Below are 22,451 nucleotides of genomic sequence, written 5' to 3' on the forward strand. Positions count from 1 at the left end.
GAGCGCCCCACACACACACCCAGAGCGCCACTGCATTCAACAGGATATCACTGCTGATCTGTGATCTAATTCCATAAAAGCAACTTTTTCCCATATCTCTTCACAACTTTGGATAATAGAATTTAGTGAACCTCAGATTTAAATATTACCAAGCAGCTTAGCATCATTTGCTGTTTGCAGGAGAGTTCCAAACTAATACCACAGCTGGCATGACGAATTGTTTCTTAATCTCACTCCTGAAAGTCTAAAATTTAATGTCCCCCAACCAGCAGAAATTGTTGCTCTTTATCAACCCTCTATGTTTGCTTATTTTAAAATGATTGTTCAAATCAGCCCTTAACCCTACACAATTCGTCAAACACTCCCAAGCAAACAACAGAGGAAAATTCCCTCTGCGCTGTCCCAGGAATTTGTAATTGTAGGTTTTTTAATTAATTTTTAGGAAAACAGAAATCAAATTTCACAGCGTGCCAGTGTGGGGTTTGAACTCTCGTTTTTATTCAATCTTTAGCTCAGGAGAGAAGAATAATCTTCCTAATGCTATTGTCTGTCTGTCCCAGTGCTTGTATATTGTCAACCTTCTCTTGTTCTTCCACTGGTGTGAAGAATTTGAATTTTGTTAAGACATTGCTTAAACATCCCATTGTCTTAGGTCATGAAGCTGTAAACTCCTGCGAACTGCAAGAGACACAATCTCTTACAATTAACAAAAACTTGCACCATTATTCATCATCCCATTTCGTTTCTGTGAAAAGATCACACAAATTTCCACAATGTCTGAATTAAAACTGCTTCTGCCCCTTTTCCAACAAAATTGTACACACTTGACTCTCGAAACGCCATCAAACTGAGATTCCGAGCTCCAAATTGAATCTTTAAGTAAAAAAAACGAAGAAAAGTGACTTGTTATTTTAAACAGTGACGCTGAACAATTTTAAGATATGATTCAATCCCAAACAGAAAACAGGACAGAGATTGAGAGAGATTGAGAGCGCGCATACACGAGAGAGATTGAGAGTGTGCGCGAGAGAGAGTGGCGTGCAAGAGAGAGAGCATGCTCGCGCGAGAGAGAGAGAGCGCGAGTCGCTCTCGTTCCTGTACATGCTGGGTAAAAAACCGAGGTGCCTCTCTCTTTTCCTGTGTCCACTTTAAAATTGGTGCATTTCATTAATACATTTCTTCTCCTCAGTTTTTTCCTTCCAAAATGGATCATTTCTCAGCATTAAAGTTGATCTATCGTGTGTGTTTCCATTTCACCAGCATGCCTAAGTCCTCATTCATGGGATGTGGGCTTCGTTGGCTGATCCAGCATTTATTGCCGATCCCTAGTTGCCACTGAGGAGGTAGTGGTGAGCTGCTTTCTTGAACCATTGCAGTCCATGTGGTGTGGGTATACCCAATGCTTTTAGGAAGAGAGTTCCAGGATTTTGACCCAGAGACAGTGAAGGAACAGCAAAACATTCCCAAATCAGGATGGTGAGTGGCTTGGAGGGGAACTTCTAGGTGGTGGTATTCCCATCTCTCTGCTGCCCTTATCCTTCTCAATGTTAGTAGTTGTGGGTTTGGAAGGTGCTATTGAAGGAGCCTTGGTGAATTCCTGTAGTGCCATCTTGTAGATGGTACACACTGCTGCTACTGTGCAGCAGTGGTGGAGGAAGTGAAAGTTTGTGGATGCGATGCTAATCAAGCAGGCTGCCTTGTCCTGGATGATGTCAAGCTTCTTGAGTGTTGTGGGAGCCGCACTCATCCAGACAAGTTGGGAGTATTCCATCACTCTCCTGACTTGTGCCTTGTAGATGGAGGGCAGGCTCTGGGGAGTCAAGAGGTGGGTTACCCGTCACACTACTCCTTGCCTCTGATCTGCAGTAATGTTCTGGAGCCGAGATGACTGACCTTCAACAACCACAACCACCTTCCCTTGTGGGAAGTATTACTCCAACTAGCGGAGAGTTTTCCCTCTGATTCCCATTGACTCCAGTTTTGCTAGGGCTCCTTGATGCCACACTCAGTCAAATGCTGCCTTGATGTCAAGGGGAGTTACTCTCACCTCAAGCGTTCAGCTGTTTTGTCCATGTTTGAACCAAGGCTGTGATGAGGTCAACAGCTGAGTGGCCCTGGCAGAACCCAAACTAGGCATCAGTGAGCAGGTTAATGCTAAGCAAGTGCCTTTTGATAGCAATGTTGATGACCCCTTCCATTACTTTACTGATGATTGAGAGTAGACTGATGAGGCGGCAATTGGCCAGGTTGGATTTGTCCTGCTTTTTGTATACAGGACATATTTGAGCAATTTTCCACACAGCCGGGTAGATGCCAGTGTTGTAGTTGCACCACTGCCGGAATACTGTCAGGACCCACAGCCTTTGCACTATCCACACACAATAAAAAAAGGTTAGACTTATCAAAAATAAACAATTGACTCTACTTACTCCATTTTCCATCTGTCTATCTGTAGTACCCTGCCCTCGGTTTCTCTTCAACATTGGATCCTGTAGTCTCAAACAGCCTGTGAAAGAAAAGTTTTTATTTAAAATAAATAGTGGTTACATGTGGCACGTAAAAATTCATTGTGTTCAACAGCTGTGATTTCGGACTCCACCCAGAAACAATTGTTTGGCAGAAACAAAGAGCTTCATCGTTGTACAACACTTTGTTCCCACTGCGATCTAGCCAGCTCTAGGTGAGGGTGGATGTTTTACTAAAAGTGAAATATTAAAATTCATAGTAAAGAGAAAGTAAACTTTAACAGTTCAGGAGGAAGAGAAAATGAGAAAACAGGGTTTTGAAAAAAAAACAAAGGAGCACAATAGTAGCACTGAAACTGGAGAAGTGGATTTATTTTACATCACTGTTTAGTTTAGCCCTATGACAAACAGATGTGTGCGCGCATTAAGTGGCTTAATAACAAAATACCTCTGAATTCAAATTTTAAAAAGGCTGCCATCTAACGAAATTGACCAAGTGGTGTCTAGAATTCCAAAATTTGAAGAAATCATAAATACTAACAGGCAAATCAGTGACTTAGCATAATCTAATATACACTTGAATAAATCGTGCTTAAAGCAAGCACAATGCAAACACAACTACTTGATTAATAACAGATTGGGAATACCTGAGAAAAGCCTCGAGCTCAGCTCTCGTTCATCAACACTCCAATAAAAGCATCCCATTGCACTTTACTAAGTGTAGAGATTTTAAGTTATTCACCGATTAATCCAGCATTTTTCTGTGCATCAAGTGAAAATACATATATCAAATGAGAAGGCATAAGCTGAAGAAAAATGTTGAGCCCCAGGGGGACAAGAATGCGCAAAACGCCAGTATAGTTTTATCTTACAAGCTAGATATAGCATTGGCTTTTCTCATTAGCCATTCTATCACAGAATTAGGGACCTTAATATGATTGGCTTATTCTTGGTTCTTAGGGTAAAGTTTAGTAGAATAGTTTTTTTTTGTTGAAGTGAAATGTTCTACTGAGTAAGTCTAGCAAAGGACTGATTTGAGCCCGTATTACTTCTTTATTGGATGGATTTAGCTGTAGCTGATTCTTGTAAGTAATGACATAGAAGTAGAATTTGCTAGGAAACATTTCCCTCCTCATTACATAGCTGATTCTACAATAGTTGACCATGTCAATGTTTTTTGATTACACTTCTAACTCTTGAGAGAATTAGCATTATGGTCAGCGTACAAGGGAGATAAAGCTGGTGGTGCACTATCAATGATTTCACAAAATTTATCAGGCACCATAATTGGTCCTCCCTCCCTACTTTCCAGCAGAGCTATTTATTATCTTAAGATGGGGTTAGCAGACATGCCCAAAAGTTGTTGAAGAAATGTTTTTTGAGAAGAGTTTAAAATTAAGATGTTGAGAGGCAAAAGTGTTCACAGAACAAGTCCTACTGAGTAGAGCTTAAGTGACTTTGCTATAAAAGGCGATGCTTATGTACAAGAATCTAGCACCAAAGGACTAGAGGTTGCAAAAGGGGACAGTAGATCAAGAAGTAGGGCGAGGCGATGGAGGGGGCTTGTGGGGTAGCAAGGAATTTTAACTTCAGTTTGTTGGGGGATGGGAAGCTATTGCAGGTCAGTAAGTTTAGGAATGATGAGTAAGTGGAGGCAAATATCCAGTACATAATAAGAGAAACTATTGCTTGCCTGTGGGTTACACTATTACATGAACGCTAGTGCAGTCTGAGCCAACTCTCATTAAAAAATGGGATTCAAACTGTTCATGGAAACGGACCTGAATTTGTAAACAAACTTGTATACAGAACATAGAATTCCTATTTGCCCTGCTAATTACTTTCCCCCACCCATCACCACCTGTAATATTACTTTTGATTTATATATTTAGCTCTGAGATTTCTCTGTTCTCCCACTCCACAGAAATTTTTTCAATTGAAGGTATATTTTGCTTATTTTTTCCCCTCAAAAATGTACAGTACATCACATTTATGTTGTAAGATATCTGCCCATTTATTGTAACATATCTACGTATTGCAGTCTCCACTACATTTTTCCTCAAAGTTTATTCTGCTCTCTACTTCAATCTGTTTTTTTTTAATTTGTTCTTGGGACTTGAATGTCCCAAGTGAATGGCAAAGCCACCATTTACTGCCCATTCTTAACTGCTCTTCAGAGGGTGGTGGTGAGCCACCTTCTTGAATTGCTGCAGTTTATTTGGTGTAGTTACACCAGTGCTTTTTTTCTGCAGTGCTTTAATGCAACTGAGCGGCTTGCTCTACCATTTCAGGGGGAAGTTAATAATCAACCATATTGCCCTAGATCTGAAGTCATGTGTAAACCCAGACTGGATAAGGATGGTGGAAGGGCATGAGTGAACGAGTTGGGTTTTCACATCAAACCTGTAGTTTCATGATCATTAATGAGGCTAGCATTTTATTCGATTTATTAATTTATTAGGTTTATGAATGAATTTAAATTCCACCAGCTGCCATAGTGGGATTTGAATTCATGTCTCCAGAGCATTAGTCCAGTAAATGTTAAGATAGCAGTCTAACAGGTGTTTAAAATTAAGAATTTGATGGTGTAACTATTTCCTCTGACACTCATGCAAAACTATTGTTCAACACAACAAATTACAACATATAGTTGAATTGATATATTGGGAAAGCCACATCTTGGCCTCTCAATAAAAAAATTCATAACTGGCATGGGCAGAGATGCTGTAATGGAAAACGGGCAGAAGTTTAAAGAGCCGTCACCAGCACTGGTCTATAAATTTCAAAATTGTTCTCCCAACCTGAATTCAAATTAACTGCTCGTTAAAATTCTCAAAATAGGAAACCATATTTTAAAAAAACAGAACTCTGGAGCACCAAATGTGTCAGAGAGGTTCAGTTCCCATTCTACTGAATTTCTCAAAGGATAGATACGAAATACCCACTGAAGGAGGTTTTTGTGCCATTGAACTAAAATAATTATATGCTGATGAGCAAAATAACATGTACTTCTCAGAATGCTACAGTCAGTTGGAAAATTTGCACAAATTTTTCATACAAAAAATCAAACGGTGGTGCAGTCTATTGCAACAAGCATTTAAACACCTATGCAGTCACCCAAGTTCCAGCAGGCTAGATTTACTAGTTCTGTTTATACAAACCTGTTTATCCACTAAAATGTAATTCCAGAAGTTATCACCACGTAAAACAAAATATTGAAAAGTGCGCTGGAACCGTTCAAAAATAAACTACCAATGGAAACAAATTAACCTGAAAATGAACTGACTTCAGTCTCCTAAAAGCTCCTCAAGCTGGGCTGAACAAATGTTACACAAATCTTACCTGCATCCCGAGTAGCGTTTGGTGGACGCTCATGGCGCAAGTAGAAACAAACATCATTTCTCTGTACTCCCCATTGCTGCAAAATATCATATATACGCTCGTTGTCTGCGATGGCACGTTCTACAAGGAGGAACAATTAAATTACTTATTTTAAACATAGCTGTCTGTTACTCCTGCTATTTAAAAGATTTCTGTCCTTACACACCTGTGACGTACAAAATATCTATTCATTTCATCTACCTACTGCCTTTTAATACTATACCAAATAAACAGGACTGTGGTTTAACATTTCATCCAGGAAAACTACATTCTATTTATGTAGCATTCTCCAAGCTTACAATCTGCCCCAAAGTGCTTCCAGTTAAGACAAGCTGCTGCCTACCATTGTGGTACAATATGTTAGTGCTCCCCAAAATTCAAGAGTAAGCTACCTCAAATTAACTGGTTAAATTTTTTTGTATTTGCTCATGTCTGATAATTTGCATCAGCTCCATTATTATTTCATTAACGAAACTAACAGCCTTTTTGCAGTATGTTTGTGTTGTGCCCCCAATAAAAAACAAAAAGCCGATGGTGACTGTCCAACCTCTAGTCACGACACAGCTGGAACATATGAATATTGGCTAAAACAAGGTTTTACTTACCACCACCATGCCAGCGCTCAGCCAAATAACAGTCCACCTCTCCTGGTTCTTTGCAGTAACCAATAACATCTCGACATGTGGTGTCTGGGGTGATTGGTACCTCTGTGTAATGCTGATCATTGTTGCTCAGGTACACAGTGAGAAACATCTACATCAAAAGAAAGGGAAAAACTTTACTAAGATGGCTTTTTCTGTCGCCATAATGAAGTTCATGTAAGCCTTCTTTTAATTCAAACATCATCTGGTCCATAATTGTAAATTTATCCTTGATCAGCATCAATCTGTTACTGCAATCAACCAACAGCAGCCTACTGCAAAATGCTAACCCATGGCCTGGTAAATAAACCAAATCACTATGCATGGTTAGATTTAAGCTAGGTTTAAGCACATATTTCCAGTTTTTAGATTTTTACATTATAGTTTCTGAAATAGAATATTCAGCAATGGACATACATTTTATGACAGCATGTTGCTTTAAAAAAAATTCAAATATCACCTCTACTGATTTTTGGAATAGCCCTTTTCTTATAAAAAATCTAAAATAAGATGCTTGACTTTCAATTTAAAATTTTAAATATGTTGAAGAATATCATTTTTTAGTCCTTCAGATACCTAGCCTAGCTCGATTTCACCTCAACACAAGAAACAAACAGTAAAACAGGCTCCTCCAAATATTTAAAAAGGAGCAAAAGCCTTCATTATGAGAATAATCTCAGATGACATTTCAGTGCACCACTGAGGGTACACTGCACAGTCAGAAGTATCATCTACAGAATAGGACATTAAAAATCATATATCCACTCAGGTGAATGCAAATATCCCATGGCATGAATAAAAGAGCAGGGGATTGGTGGGGGTGGAATTAATGGAATTAGAAGAGTCCTCTCTCTTCTAACAGAAAAAGTTAATTAGGATGGGTACTACTGTGATAGAGTGCACCTAGACATGACTTCAGCCAAGAAAGAGTGTCTTACATTTTGATCACAGTAATTGCTGATTGCACAGAGACAAGGATAAAACAGCACTGAAGGATCCAAAGGTTTGTCAGCTAATGCACACTCAAACAAAGCTGGTTTAGAATTTAACAGCTAAATCTGTCAGGGACAGAACTCAGATGTCAACTCTGTCCAAGTATTTCAAAAGATCAGTGAATGAAGGTTTGAAGTTTCACAAGTATTTTCTACAGCCTATATGGATTAATGTATAATGTTGAGAATCAGCTAATGCAGCTGATGTATTTCCTGGATAAATAAGGTTTAGCTGAAGCACAAACAAATCTTGGTCTTGCGGAGGATTAAGTGCCTCGAAACATTCTTAGCTGCATTCACAGCAGGCACTGGCATGGGAGATCTATCCTCATTGAGGTGATTCATCACTTCTGAACAATACTCATTAAAGTATAAGTGGGTGTCGCTGGCAAGGCCAGCGTTTGTCACCTACTCCAAATTACTCTGGAGAAGGTGTTGGTTGAGCTGCCTTCTTGAACCACAACAGTCCATGTGGTGTAGGTACACCCACAGTGTTGTTAGGGAGGGAGTTTTGGGATGTTGACCCAGTGAAGGAACAGTGATATCATCCTAAGTCAAGATGGTTTGTGGCTCGGAGGGGAACTTGCAGGTGATGGCATTCCCTTGTCCTCCTAGGTGGTAAAAGTTGTGGATTTTGAAGGTGCTGTTGAAGGAAGCTTGGTTAGTTGCTGCAGTGCATCTCATTGATGGTATGCACAGTTGCCACTGTGTGCCGGGAGTGGAGGAAGTGAATGTTTCAAGATGATGAATGGGTCGCTGAGCAAACGGGCTGCTCTGTCTTGGATGTTGTCAAGCTTTGGGTATTGTTGCGGTATCTTGCCACAGGATTCCCAGGTTCTGACCTGCTCTTGTTGTCACAGTATTTATATGGCAGATTCAGTTAATTCTAGTCAATGGTAAGCCTCAGGATGTTTTTGATGTGGGATTCAACAATGGTATTGTCATTGAATATCAAGGGCTAATGGTTAATTCTCTCTTTTGGAGATGGTCATTGCCTGGTACTTGTGTGGCACGAATGTCATTTGCCACTTATCAGCTCAAGCCTGAATGTTGTCCAAGTTACACTCCATGTGGGTATGGACTGCTTCAGTATCTGAATAGTTGCAAATGGAACTGAACACTGTGAAATCAGCCATGAGCATCCCCACTTCTGACTTTGCAATGGAGGAATGGTCATTGATGAAGCAGCTGAAGACGTCTTGTGAAACTCTTGCACTGATGTCCTGGGGCAGAGATGATTGCCCTCCAACAAACACAAACATCTTCCTTTGTGTTCAGTATGACTTCAACCAGTGGGAGAGTTTTCTGCCTGATTTTCTCTGGCTCCTGAAAAGTTGTTTTGATGTCAAGGGCAGTCACTCTCACCTCACCTCTGGCATTCAGTTCTTTTGAGAGATATTTGGACCAAGGCTGTAATGAGGTCTGCAGCTGAGTGGCCCAGGCAAAACCCAAACTGAGCTTAGGTAAGCTGCTTGTTGCTGACAAGTAGGTGCTGACTGATTGTGCTGTTCGCAACATTTTTCATCACTTTGCTAATATTAAAAGGTAGAATGATGGAATAATAGTTGGCTGGATTTGTCCTGCTTTTTGTGGACAGGATATTTCTGGACAATTTCCCATATTGTTGGTAGATGCCTGCATTGCAGCTGTACTGGAACTGCTTGATTCAGGGTGCAGATACCTCCAGAGCACAAGTCTTCAGTACTATTGCCGGGATATTGTCAGGGCCCATAGCCTTTCTGTACCCATTGCCATTTCTTGCTATCACATGGAGTGAATTTTCTGAGCACTGCCTTCTATGATGGCGGGAACCTTAGGAGGAGGCCGAGATGGAGCATCCACTTGGCACTTCTGACTTTTGCATTGACATGCTGGGCTCCCCCATCATTGAGGATGGGAATATTTTTGGAGTCGCCTCCTTCTCTAGTTAGTTGTTTAACTGTCCACCATTCACAGGTAGGATGTTGAAGCCTTGGAAAAGATGCAGTAGAGATTTGGTAGAATTGTACCAAGGGTGAGGAGCAGTTCTGTGCAAGTTCATCCACCTGAAACATTAACTGTTTCGTGCTCCACATTTGCTGCCTGGTTCCAACATTTTCTAGTTTTATTTCTAGTTTGTTTAAATTCAACTGACTGTATGTATCCTGCCCTGCAATAAGTTGTACTTGTCCAGCACTTCCATTCTTGCTTACCTATCTCCACCGCAACCCGCCAATATATTGAATTTAAAATCCTCGTCTTCATCTCCAAATCCCCTATGACAGGGGATGCGGCGGGACTATAGAGCTTTGATTCGATCCACTGGTTGTGGGATCACTTGACTCTGTCTATAGCATACAGCTTCTGCTATTTGACATGCATGCAGCCCTATTTAGTACCTTCAAAGGTTGGCACTTCATTTTTTTGGTATGGCTGCTGTTGTGGCTGTCATGCTCTCCTACACCCCATCGAACCAGGGTTGATCCCCTGGTTTAATGGTAATGATAGAGTGAGGGATATGACATGAGGTTACAGATTGTGGCTGAATGCAATTCTGCAACCACTGATTGCCACAGTGCCTCATGATGCCCAGTTTTGACGTGCTAGATCTGTTCTGAGTCTGTCCCATTTAGCACAGCGGTGATGCCACAGAGCATGATGGATGGTATCCTTGAAGACTATTTCCCCTGGCTGGGATGTCTAGAGCTAGCGGTCACAGTGTCAGGTTAAGGGATCAGCCATTTAGGACTCAAACAAGGGAAAATTTCTTCATTCAAGGAGTGGTGAATCTTAATTCTATATGCCAGATAGCGATGGATGCTCCATTATGGAGTGTATTCAGGACAGAGATCAATAGGTTTTTGGACAGTAAAAGAATTAAGGGATATGTGAATAGTACAGGAAGGAGAGCTTGAGGTAGAAAATCAGCCATGGGCTTACTGAATGGTGGAGCAAGCTTGAAGGTTCGAATGGCCTACTCCCAATTCCTATGCTCTTCTGTTCAAAGGCTACAGAAGAGAATGCAAGGCTGGAGGAGATACTTAAAAATGGGTGAAATATGTCATAGGGGATTTGGAGATGAAGACAAGGATTTTAAATTCAATACATTGGAGGGGTGCGGTGGAGATAGGTAAGCAAGAATGGAAGTGATGGACAAGTGCAACTTATTGCAGGGCAGGATACATACAGTCAGTTGAATTTAAACAAACTGGAAATAAAACTAGAAAATGTTGGAATCAGGCAGCAAATGTGGAGCATGAAACAGTTAATGTTTCAGATGGATGAACTTGCACAGAACTGCTCCTCGCCCTTGGTATAATTCTACCAAAATTCTACTGCATCTTTTCCAAGGCTTTGACATTCTGCCTGAAGGGTGGTTCCCAGAATTAGACACAGCGCTCTAGCTGAGGTCTAACCAGTGAATTATAAAATATTAGTTCAACTTTTTTGCTTTTGTATTCTATGCTACTATTTCTAAAGCCAAGGGCTACATGTGCTTATTTAAAAGAAAAACAGCTTTATCAACCCATCTTACCACCTTCAAAGATGTCTGTATATACACATCAGATCTCTCTGCTCCTGCACCTGCTTTGTAGCATTTACCTTATATAGCTTCTCGTCATTCTTCCTCTCAAAACACATCCCTTCCCACTACCATACGCTGAATTAAATTCCATCTGCACTCTATCTTCCTATTTCACCAATTGGTCTATAGCCTCCTGAAGTCTGCTGCTATCCTCTTCACACAGTTGTTATCACAGCAGCAAGGCTGTTACATAACTACGAAGGGGAAACAGTTAAAAGACCATCCTACATCTACATAAATCTCTGTAAGAATGGCAGACATTTTGATGCATTACCTGAATTTAAGGAGCATAACTGTACACTAATGTGGCACGACATAAAGTCCCTTTTTTGCCTTCAATGCTCTTTTCAACTTTCAAAACGTATTGCCCTTTGAAACTTGGCCCACACTATCAATTTAAAAACAATAATGTGCCTGTTCTTGTGGGTTTGGCAGATAGCAGCAATCATAATATGATTGAATTTTATATTCAGTTTGAGGGAGAGAAAAGTGGGTGCAAGACTAGTACTTTAAACTTAAATAAAGACAATTATGAGGACATGAAAGCACAGCTAACTGAAGTGAACTGGAAAATTAGGTTAAGGGATAGGTCAATAGAGATATAGTGGCAGACATTTAAAGGGATATTTGAATACACAGAATAGACACATCCCAATGAGAAAGAAAAATTCCAAGGGGAGGACCCACCATCCACGGCTAACTGAAAAAGTTAAAGACAGTATCAAACTTAAAGGAAAAGCATAAAGTTGCGCAAAAACAGCTTACAAGTCTGAAGATTGTAAAGAATATAAAGAACAGCAAAGAATGACAAAAAGATTACTAAGGGAGGGAAACGGAGTACAGAAAAAGCTAGCTAAAAATATAAAGACAGATAATAAGAGTTTCTGTTTCTATAGATACTTAAATAAGAAAGGAGTTAACAAAGTGACGTTAGTCCAATACAAAGTGACGTTAGTCCAATACAAAGTGAGTCTGGAGAATTAATAATGGAAAATGAAGAGATGGCAGATGAAACGAACAGGTATTTTGCAAGAGTCTTCACTATAGAGGATACAAGTAACATCCCAAAAATAGCTGTAAATCAGGAATTGGAAGGTGGGGAGGAACTTAGGAAATTACAACCACCAGTGAAGTGGTACCCAGCAAATTACTGGAGCTGAGGACTTGGCAATTACCTGGGTCCTGATGGATATCATCCTAGGGTCTTAAAAGAAATGGCTAGTCAGATAGTTGATGCATTGGTTTTAATGGATTTAAAGAAGGTGCCATTAGATTGGAAAATAGCAAACATGACTCCTCTATTCGAAAAAGGAGGGAGACAGAAAGAAGGAACTATAGGCCAATTAGCTTAACATCTGTCATAGGGAAAATATTGGAAGTTATCATTAAAGATGTTATGGCAGGGGACTTAGAAAAACTCAAGCCAATCAGGCCGAGTCAACATGTTTTGTGAAAGGGAAACCACATTTAACTGATTTTTTGAAGTTCTTTGAAGGAGTCACATGTGCTGTGGATAACGGGGAACCAGTGGATGTACTGTAATTTGGTTTCCAGAAGGCATTTGATAAGGTGCCACATCAGAGGTTAATGTGGAAAATAAAAGCTTATGGTGTAGGGAGTAACATATGGTGATGGATAGAAGATTGGCTAGCCAACAAGAAACAGAAGATAGCCATAAACAAGTCTTTTTCTGGTTGGCAGGATGTAATGAATGGTGTGCCACAGGGGTAAGTGCTGGGGCCTCAACTTTTTATGTGTATAAATGACTTGGAAGAAGGGACAGGAAGTAAGGCGCTAAATTTGCTGATGACACAAAATCGGTCGGAAAATAAGTTGTGATGGGGACATAAGGAAGCTATAAAAGGGACATAGGTTAAGTGAGTGGGCAAAGATCTGACAAATGGAGAATGTGGGAAAATGTGAAATTATCAATTTTGGCAGGAAGAATAAAAGCATATTATCTAAATGGTGAGAGATTGCAGAGCTCTGAGATTCAAAGGGATCTGGGTGTTCTAGTGCACGAATCAAAAAAGGCTAGTAGCAGGTACAGCAAGTAATTAGGAAAGCTAATCGAATGTTATTGTTTATTGTGAGGGGAATTTCATATAGAAGTAGGGAGATTATGCTTCAGTTGTATAGGACACTGGTGAGGCCACATCTGGAGTACTGTGTACAGTATTGTTCTGCTTTATTTAAGGATGGATGTAAATGCATTGGAAGCAGTTCAGACGAGGTTTACTAGACTACTACCAGGAATGGGCGGGTTGTCTTATGAGGAAAGGCTGGACAGGTTAGACTTGTATCCACTGGAATTTAGAAGAGTAAGAGGCAACTTGATTGAAACATAAAAGATCCTGAGGGGTCTTGACTGAGTGGATGTGGAGAGGATGTTTCCCTCTTGTGGGAGAATCTAGAACTAGGGGTCAATTAAAATTAAAAAGTTTAAAATTAAGGGATCACCCAATTAAGAGAGAGATGAGAAGAATTTTTTTCTCTCAGAGGGTAGAGTGTCTTTGGAACTCCCTTCTTCAAAAGGCAGTGGAAGCAAGAGTCTTTGAATGTGTTCAAGGCAGAGCCATGATCTTACTGAATGGTGGAGCAGGCTCAAAGGGCCAAGTGGCTACTCCTGCTCCAGTGTCAATGATCCATGGCATATAATAAATTGCTAAAAATTTCTATCACACTGCAGTCAAAATTAGTTTAATTTTACCACAAAAGATAATACTTTGAAATGTTTGCACAAATATGTCTAATGTATTACCTAACAAAGTAATTCTCCATTATTAAAAAAAACTAATTTGAATGCATTAAAAACAACCCTCGGATTTGTGTCTCCAATTTAAGATTGATGAAAACGTTATCTGGTTTGTGTCAGTTTTAAAAAGAAAAGTTCGAAGAGCCAACTCGAAGTCTGATGAAACACCAAACCACATAACTACATGGTGTATACTTTTAGTTCTCCATTAATTCTTGAATCACTTTCATTCTCTAGGATTGCCTTTTGTATTTCATTATTTTTCATTCATGACATCAACCGCTTGCTGCTGGCTTGAAATAAATATTTTGGCTTTGTGCACTTCTATTACAAGATACATCTCAAAAGCAGTACAGTACTTTATCAAAGAGATGATAATAGCTAAAAGCAAAATACTGCAAATGCTGTAAATCTGAAACAAAAACAAAAATACCTGGAAAAACTCAGCAGGTCTGACAGCATCTGCAGAGAGGAATACAGTTAACGTTTCGAGTCCGTCTGACTCTTCATCAGAACTGAGGGAATAAGAAATAAGGTGAAATAAAAGCTGGTTGAGGGGGGTGGGACAGGTAGAGCTGGGTAGAGGGCCACTGATAGGTAGAGGCAAAGGAGAGATTGCCAAAGGTGTCACAGACAAAAGGACAAAGAGGTGTTAATGGTGATGATATTAGCTAAGAAATGTGCTAAAGGTGACATTAAGGGTAGAAAGCAGAACAAGCAATTAACAGATAGCCCTAGTGGGGGTGGGGTGGGGGCAGGGATCGAAATAAGTTAAAAGGTGGAGATGAAACAATGGCTGGAAATACATTTAAAAATAATGGAAATAGGTGGGAAAAGAATATATATAAATTATTGGAAAAAAGGGGGATCGGAAAGGGGGTGGGGATGGAGGAGAGAGTTCATGATCTGAAGTCATTGAACTCAATGTTAAGTCTGGAAGGCTGCAAAGTGCTTAGTCGGAAAATGAGGTGCTGTTCTTCCAGTTTGCATTGAGCTTCACTGGAACATTGCAGCAGGTCAAGGATGGACATGTGGGCATGAAAGCAGGGTGGTGTGTTGAAATGGCAAATGACAGGGAGGTCTGGGTCATGCTTGCGGACAGACCAAAGGTGTTCCACAAAGTGGTCACCCAGTCTGCGTTTGGTCTCTCCAATGTAGAGGAGACCGCATTGGGAGCAGCGAATGCAATAGAATAAGTTGAGGGAAGTGCAAGTGAAATGCTGCTTCACTTGAAAGGAGTTTTTGGCCCTTGGACGGTGAAGAGGGGCGAAGTAAAGGGGTAGGTGTTGCACCTTCTACGGTTGCATGGGAAGATGCCATGGGAGGGGGTTGAGGTGTAAAGGGTGATGGAGGAGTGGACCAGGGTGTCCTGGAGGGAACGATCCCTGCGGAAAGTCGCCAGGGGTGGGGGTGGAGGGAAAGATGTGTTTGGTGGTGGCATCATGCTGGAGTTGGCGGAAATGGCGGAGGATGATCCTTTGAATACGGAGGCTGGTGGGGTGATAAGTGAGGATAAAGGGGACCCTATCATGGTTCTGGGAGGGCAGATGCGCAGGAGATGCGCCGGACACGGTTGAGGGCACTGTCAACCACAGTGGGTGGAAAACCTCGGTTACAGAAGAAGACAGACATGTCAGACTTGGCATGTCATAACATTCTAGGCTATGGGCTAAGTGCTGGTTAATGGGATTAGGTAGGTAGGTCAGATATTTCTCACATGTCGGTGCAGACTCAATGGGCTGAAGGGCCGCTTCTGCACTGTGATTCTGTGAACTGTTTTGGAAAGTGGCATCATCAGAACAGATGCGAAGGAGGCAAAGGAACTGAGAGAATGGGATGGAGTCCTTACAGGAAGCGAGGTGTGAGGAGCTGTAGTCGAGGTAGCTGTGGGAGTCCATAGGCTTGTAATGACTATCGGTGGACAGTCTGTCACCAGAAATTGAGACAGAGGTCAAGGACCTGGAAAAATGTATTAATTTTGCTTCCAATTTCCACCCCTCCATCATTTTCACCTGGTCCTCTGACACTTCCCTTCCCTGATCTCTCAGTCTCAATTTCTAGTGATAGACTGTCCACCAATATTCATTATAAGCCTACCGACTCTTACAGCTACCTCGACTACAGCTCCTCACACTCCGCTTCCTGGAAGGACTCCATCCAATTCTCTCAGTTCCTTCGCCTCCGTCGCATCTGTTCTGATGATGCCACTTTCTAAATCAGTTCTTCGGACATGTCATCCTTCTTCCATAACCGAGGTTTTCCACCCACTGTGGTTGACAGGGCCCTCAACCGTGTCCGGCCCATCTCCCGCGCATCCGCTCTCACACCTTCCTCTCCCTCCCAGAACCATGATAGAGTCCCCCTTGTCCTCACTTACCACCCCACCAACCTCCGCATTCAAAGGATCATCCTCCGCCATTTCCGCCAACTCCAGCATGATGCCACGACCAAACACATCTTCTCTTCAGCCCCTCAGTGGCAATCCACAGGGATCGTTCCCTCTGGACACCCTGGTCCACTCCACTGTCACCCCCTACACCTCAACCCCCTCCCACGGCATCTTCCCATGCAACCGTAGAAGGTGCAACACCTGCCCCTTTACATCCCCCCTCCTCTCAGTGTCCAAGGGCCTAAACACTCCTTTCAAGTGAAGCAGCAGTTCACTTGCATTTCCCTCAATTTAGTCTACTGCATTCGATGCTCCCAATGCAGTCTCCTCTACATTGGAGAGACCAAACGCAGACTGGGTGACTGCTTTGTGGAACACATTCGATCTGTCCACAAGCATGACCCAGACCTCCCTGTTGCTTGCCATTTCAACACACCACCCTGCTCTCATGCTATGTCCATCCCTGAACTGCTGCAATGTTCCAGTGAAGCTCAACGCAACTGGAGGAACAACACCTTATCTTCCAACTAGGCACATTGCAGCCTTCCAGGCTTAACATTGAGTTCAACGACTTCAGATCATGAACTCTCTCCTCCATCCCCACCCACTTTTTCCAATAATTTATGTTTTTTAAATGTATTTTTCTTTTCCCACCTTTTTCCATTATTTTTAAATGTATTTCCATCCACTGTTTTATCTCTACCTTTTAGCCTATTTCGATCCCTTTCCCCCACCCCACCCCCACAAGGGCTATCTGTCCCTTGTTTGTCCTGCTTTCTACCCATAATGTCACCACTAGCACATTTCTTAGCTAATATCACCACCGTCAACACCTCCTTGTCTTTTTGTCTATGACATCTTCTGGCAATCTCCACCTATCACTGGCCCTCTATCCAGCTCTACCTGTCCCACCTCCCTTTAAACCTACCTGTCCCCGCCCCCCCTTAAACCAGCTTATATTTCACCTCTTTTCTATTTTTCCTTATTCTGGTGAAGAGTTACACAGACTCGAAACATTAACTGTATTCCTCTCCACAGATGCTGTCAGACCTGCTTAGTTTTTCCAGGTATTTTTGTTTTTGTTTCAGATGTTAATAGCTGTAGGCTTGTACAGACAACCATATATCTTAACTGAAGAGATCAGCACACAGGTGGCATGCTCCCTTGGAATCTGAAGTAATTATCTTCTGCACAACAGACATCATGCATATAGTATGATTTGCAAAACATTCACATTTGAAGAAAATAAAATCCATTCCACTAGACACACAACCATATCTCGATATATAAAACTTTTATACAATAGATTCAACTTTCATTAGAAAACTGTTAATTTACCTAGTGATTATCCAGCTACCTCTGCAAGGCTTGACCTCCAAGTTTACTGTTCACACGAACCAACATACAACTGAGTAACAAAACAGGAAGTGATGTTTTGTAGGTGGAGTTTTGATTAAAAAAAATTACTTGGTGAACAATTGCAGGATCACTATACTCCTCAGCCACAGGAAAGCTTGCATCCCAAACTGAAGCTAAACTTCCTTCTATTGGAGTTGTGATATTATACAGCCTTTAATGTTTATCCCTTTCCCAAATAAGGTGGAAAATAAAAATCAAAAGGCCCAGCAGGTTCTTAGAAATTTAGGAAAATAGCAATCAAATCCTAGTAGTACTGCCAATGCATACATATCAATGTTACCCATTGTAATCTGGCAATGCTTATTCATCTCAATACAGATTATCATGACCAAGCTATCATTTTGTACAAATTTTAAACCTCCAAATTAACTACTGTACTGAAAGACTATATTAAAAAAATGTATATGTTGAGTATAAACCAGAAAAGAATAATTTATTCTATTTTATTCAATCTATAATGTCATCTAAATTTGATCAATAAGAGATCATACATCGAATTCACAAGCATTATAACACAACTTTGGAAAAAAATCTTTGAATTGTTGCAGCTAAGTTTCCAAACCATAGCAAGGTCAAAAGCAATGTGCAGGGAATTCTATCTGGCCTAAAACAAATGAAACACTTACCAACCATCACACACCCTGCTTCCTCTCCTATTCCCAAAACACTTCCCCACGCAATTTATAAGGCTTATGTACATCTAGAAAAGTACACAAATCACAGTGATCCAAAACACTTTCTCAGAACAATGGCACAATAAATGAGCAAATTGAGGTACAGTACCCAACAGCTGGAAGCCAAACACTTTATTCCCATTTTGCAACAAGGCTTATATTAGTCATTGCATCTTTTGTCAAGGCAGTCCACAAACAGAATTATCAAGGTCTCATCATACATAGTGGAATGCTAATTATTTAAACTATTTAATGATTTTAAAAAGATATATGAGCTTTTGCCAACTTTTACTCAAACAAAATTAGCAGTGTTATTGGCAAATTATACAGGGGGACAAAAAATATAAGCACTTCTAAACTGCTTTGGATCAAGCAAACCAGTTTTTAAACTGTCAAGAGTAAAGGAGCTATTCTATTTATTCAGTTAGGAAAATATAAAATGCGCATAGTGCTATACTACATATTTCACCAAAATTCAAAGAATGCTTTCACTGTAACAATATTTTCAGAAGTAACCATCATATTTCCAATCATTTTACCTATATACATACAAGAGTGCCCTATCTTCTCTAAACATAAATTTTCATACTACAGCTCCTGGTCTCCTCCACAATAAACAGCGTAGTCCTGATTATTCAAAGTTAGTTTTGTGCTAAAATATTTGAAATCTCCAATAATTTAAGCAACATTAATAGCACAGCGGGAATTTCCTAAAATTTCAAATTGCTACAAATTCAAACTTATCATCTGAATAAAGAGCAGATTGCACTGCCCACATCTATGCAAAATAATCCAGATGATCAAATCACTTTGGTATTTTACTTTCTCCCAACCACACCCCTTCCTGAGAATGAAAATTCAGTTGCTATGATACCAAAGCAAACAATCTTCAATTTTTTTTTATTCGCTCATAGGTTGAAAGAGACACAAGCAGTGATGGACAAAAATGCTAGCCTTAAGTGCCCTTGAGAAGACAGCGGTGAGCCACCTTCTCGAACCACTGCGGTTCATATGGTGCAGTTACACTCTCAGTGCTGTTAGTGCCAAGACTTTAACCCAGCAACAGTAAAGAAGCTGTGATATAGTGGAGTCAGGATGGTGTGTGGCATGGAGGGGAATATGCAGTAGGCAGTGTTCCCATGCATCTGTTTCCTTGTCCTTCTATGTGGTAGAGGTCATGGGTCTGGAAGGTTCTACCAAAGGAGCCCTGGCAAGTTGCTGCAGCGCAGCTTGTGGATAGTACACTACTGCCACTGTGCACTGGTTGTGGAGGGATTAAATGATTAAGGTGATCAAGTGTGCTGCTTTGTCCTGAATGCTGTTGAGCTTCTTGTATGTTGTTGGAGCTGCACTCATCTAAGCACGGGGAGAGTATTCCATCACACTCCTGACTTGTGCCTTGAAGGTGGTTTTGGGGTGTCAGGAGGTGAGTTACTCACTGCAGAATTCAGAGCTTCTGAGCTGCTCTTGTAGCCACAGTATTTATGTGGTTGATCCAAATAAGTTTCTGGTCAATGGTAACCCCCCATGATGTTGATGGTGACGCATTCAGTAATGTTGTTGAATGTCAAGGACAGATGATTAGATTCTCCCTTATTGGAGATAGTCTTTGCCTGGCACTTGTGTGGCACAGATGTTACTTGCCACGTATCAGCCCAAGCCTGAATCTTGTCCAGGTCTTGCTCCATGTGGGCATGGGCTGCTTCAAAATCTGAGTAGTTCCTATTGAATACAGGGCATTTATCAGCGAACATCCTCACTTCTGACCTTACATTGGAGGGAAGGTTACTGATGAACCAGCTGAAGATGGCTGGGTCCAGGACATTAACCTGAAGAACTCCTGCAACAATGTCCTGGGGCTGATTGCCTTCCCAACAACTACAACCATCCTCCTTTAGCCTAGGTATAAGTCCAGCCAGTAGACAGTGCTCCCCTTGATTCCGACTGACTTCAATTTTGTCAATGCTCCTTGACATCACGCTTGGTTAAATGCTGCCTTGATCTCACCTCTGGAATTCAGCTCTGTCATCCATGTTTAGACCAAGGTTAACAAACAGAGCAATGATAAACAGGTTGTTGCTGAGCATGTGCCATTTGACAACACTCTTGATGATGCCTTCTATCACATTGTTTATGACTGAGAGACGACTAATGGGGTGGTAACTGACTAGATTGGATCTGACCTTTGTGTGGAAAGGACATATCTGAATAATTTTGCACATTGTTGTGTAGATGCTAGTGTTGTTGCTGAGCTGAAACAGCTTGATTAGGAGTGCAGCTAGTTCTGGAGCACAAGTCTTCAAAGCCTTCAGTACTACAGTCAGGATGTTGCCTTTGCTATATCCAGTGCCCTCTGCCATTTCTTCACATGCAGCAAAAGTTCCTAAATGCAGCAAAATATCCAATGCCATGAAAAATATGAATTTCACCATAACTGAGTAAAATCTGAAGTGACATTTACTATTTGCATGTTATAATGCTACTTCTAGGTTGTACTTATTGTTTACTAAAACAGCGAGCAATTGCAGAAAATGTTATGCTGCAGTAAATGCCTAGGCTGGATATCACAAACTATGCCTTATAAGAGGAAACAAAAACAAAAATACCTGGAAAAATTCAGCAGCTCTGACAGCATCTGCAGAGAGGAATACAGTTAACATTTCGAGTCCGTATGACTCTTCACCAGCACTAAGGAAAAATAGAAAAGAGGTGAAATATAAGCTGGTTTTGGGGGGGGGGGGGGGGCCACGACGGGACACGGACGGACGGACAGGTAGAGCTGGATAGAGGGCCAGTGATAGGTGGAGATTGCCAAAAGATGTCATAGACAAAAGGACAAAGAGGTGTTGACGGTGGTGATATTAGCTAAGAAATGTGGAATGGTGACATTAAGGGTAGAAAGCAGGACAAGCAAGGGACAGATAGCCCTAGTGGGGATGGGGTGGGGGGAAGGGATCGAAATAGGCTAAAAGGTAGAGGTAAAAGTAAAGGATGGAAATATATTTAAAAATAATGGAAATAGGTGGGAAAAGAAAAAGATATATGAATTATTGGAAAAAGAGGGGTTGGAAAGGGGGTGGGGATGGAGGAGAGAGTTCCTGATCTAAAGTCGTTGAACTCAATATTCAGTACGGAAGGCTGTAAAGTACCTAGTCGGAAGATGTGGTTCTGTTCCTCCAGTTTGCGTTGAGCTTCACTGGAACATTGCAGCAGACCAAGGACGGACATGTGGGCATGAGAGCAGGGTGGTGTGTTGAAATGGCAAGCGACAGGGAGGTCTGGGTCATGCTTGCAGACAGACCGAAGGTGTTCCGCAAATCAGCCACCCAGTCTGCGTTTGGTCTCTCCAATGTAGAGGAAACCGCATTGGGAGCAGCAAATGCAGTCGACTAAATTGAGGGAAGTGCAAGTGATATGCTGCTTCACTTGAAAGGAGTGTTTAGGCCCTTGGACGGTGAGGAGGGGGGAAGTAAAGGGGCAGGTGCTGCACCTTCTACGGTTGCATGGGAAGGTGCCGTGGAAGGGGGTTGAGGTGTAGGGGGTGATGGAGGAATGGACCAGGGTGTCCCAGAGGGAACGATCCCTGCGGATTGCCGCCGGGGGGTGGAGAAGATGTGTTTGGTGGTGGCATCATGCTGGAGTTGGCAGAAATGGAAGAGGATGATCCTTTGAATGCGGAGGCTGGTGGGGTGATAAGTGAGGACAAGGGGACTCTATCATGGTGCCATGACCTCCCTGTTACTTACCATTTAAACACCACCCTGCTCTCATGCGCACATGTCTGTCCTTGGCTTGCTGCAATGTTCCAGTGAAGCAAAACACAAACTGGAGGAACAGCACCTCATCTTCCGACTAGGTACTTTACAGTCTTCCGTACTGAATTTTGAGTTCAACAACTTTAGATCATGAACTCTCTCCTCCATCCCCACCCCCTTTCCGATCCTCCTTTTTCCAGTAATTTATATATTTTTTCCCTTCCTATTTCCATTCTTTTTAAATGTATTTCCATCCATTGTTTTAGCCTATTTCAATCCCTTCCCCCCGACCCCAACCCCACTAGGGCTATCTGTCCCTTGCTTGTCCTGCTTTCTATCCTTAATGTCACTATTAGCACATTTCTTAGCTAATATCGCCACCGTCAACACCTCTTTGACTTTTTGTCTATGACAT

General features: G+C 41.4%; 1 protein-coding gene across 1 annotated transcript in view; it reads right to left on the bottom strand.

The window, feature by feature from the left end:
* LOC121272162 (apoptosis-stimulating of p53 protein 2-like) overlaps positions 1–22,451 on the bottom strand; it is a 98,762-nt gene that overhangs the window by 68,449 nt on the left and 7,862 nt on the right. Inside the window, exons 2-4 of the mRNA XM_041178672.1 lie at positions 6,452–6,599; positions 5,808–5,927; positions 2,430–2,506 (exon numbers count right to left, since the gene is read on the bottom strand). Of these exons, the coding sequence (XP_041034606.1) occupies positions 2,430–2,506; positions 5,808–5,927; positions 6,452–6,599 (345 nt within the window). The remainder of the gene's footprint in view (positions 1–2,429; positions 2,507–5,807; positions 5,928–6,451; positions 6,600–22,451) is intronic.

The sequence above is a fragment of the Carcharodon carcharias genome, chromosome 2 (genome assembly GCF_017639515.1).
Source record: "Carcharodon carcharias isolate sCarCar2 chromosome 2, sCarCar2.pri, whole genome shotgun sequence".
Lineage (NCBI taxonomy): Eukaryota > Metazoa > Chordata > Chondrichthyes > Lamniformes > Lamnidae > Carcharodon > Carcharodon carcharias.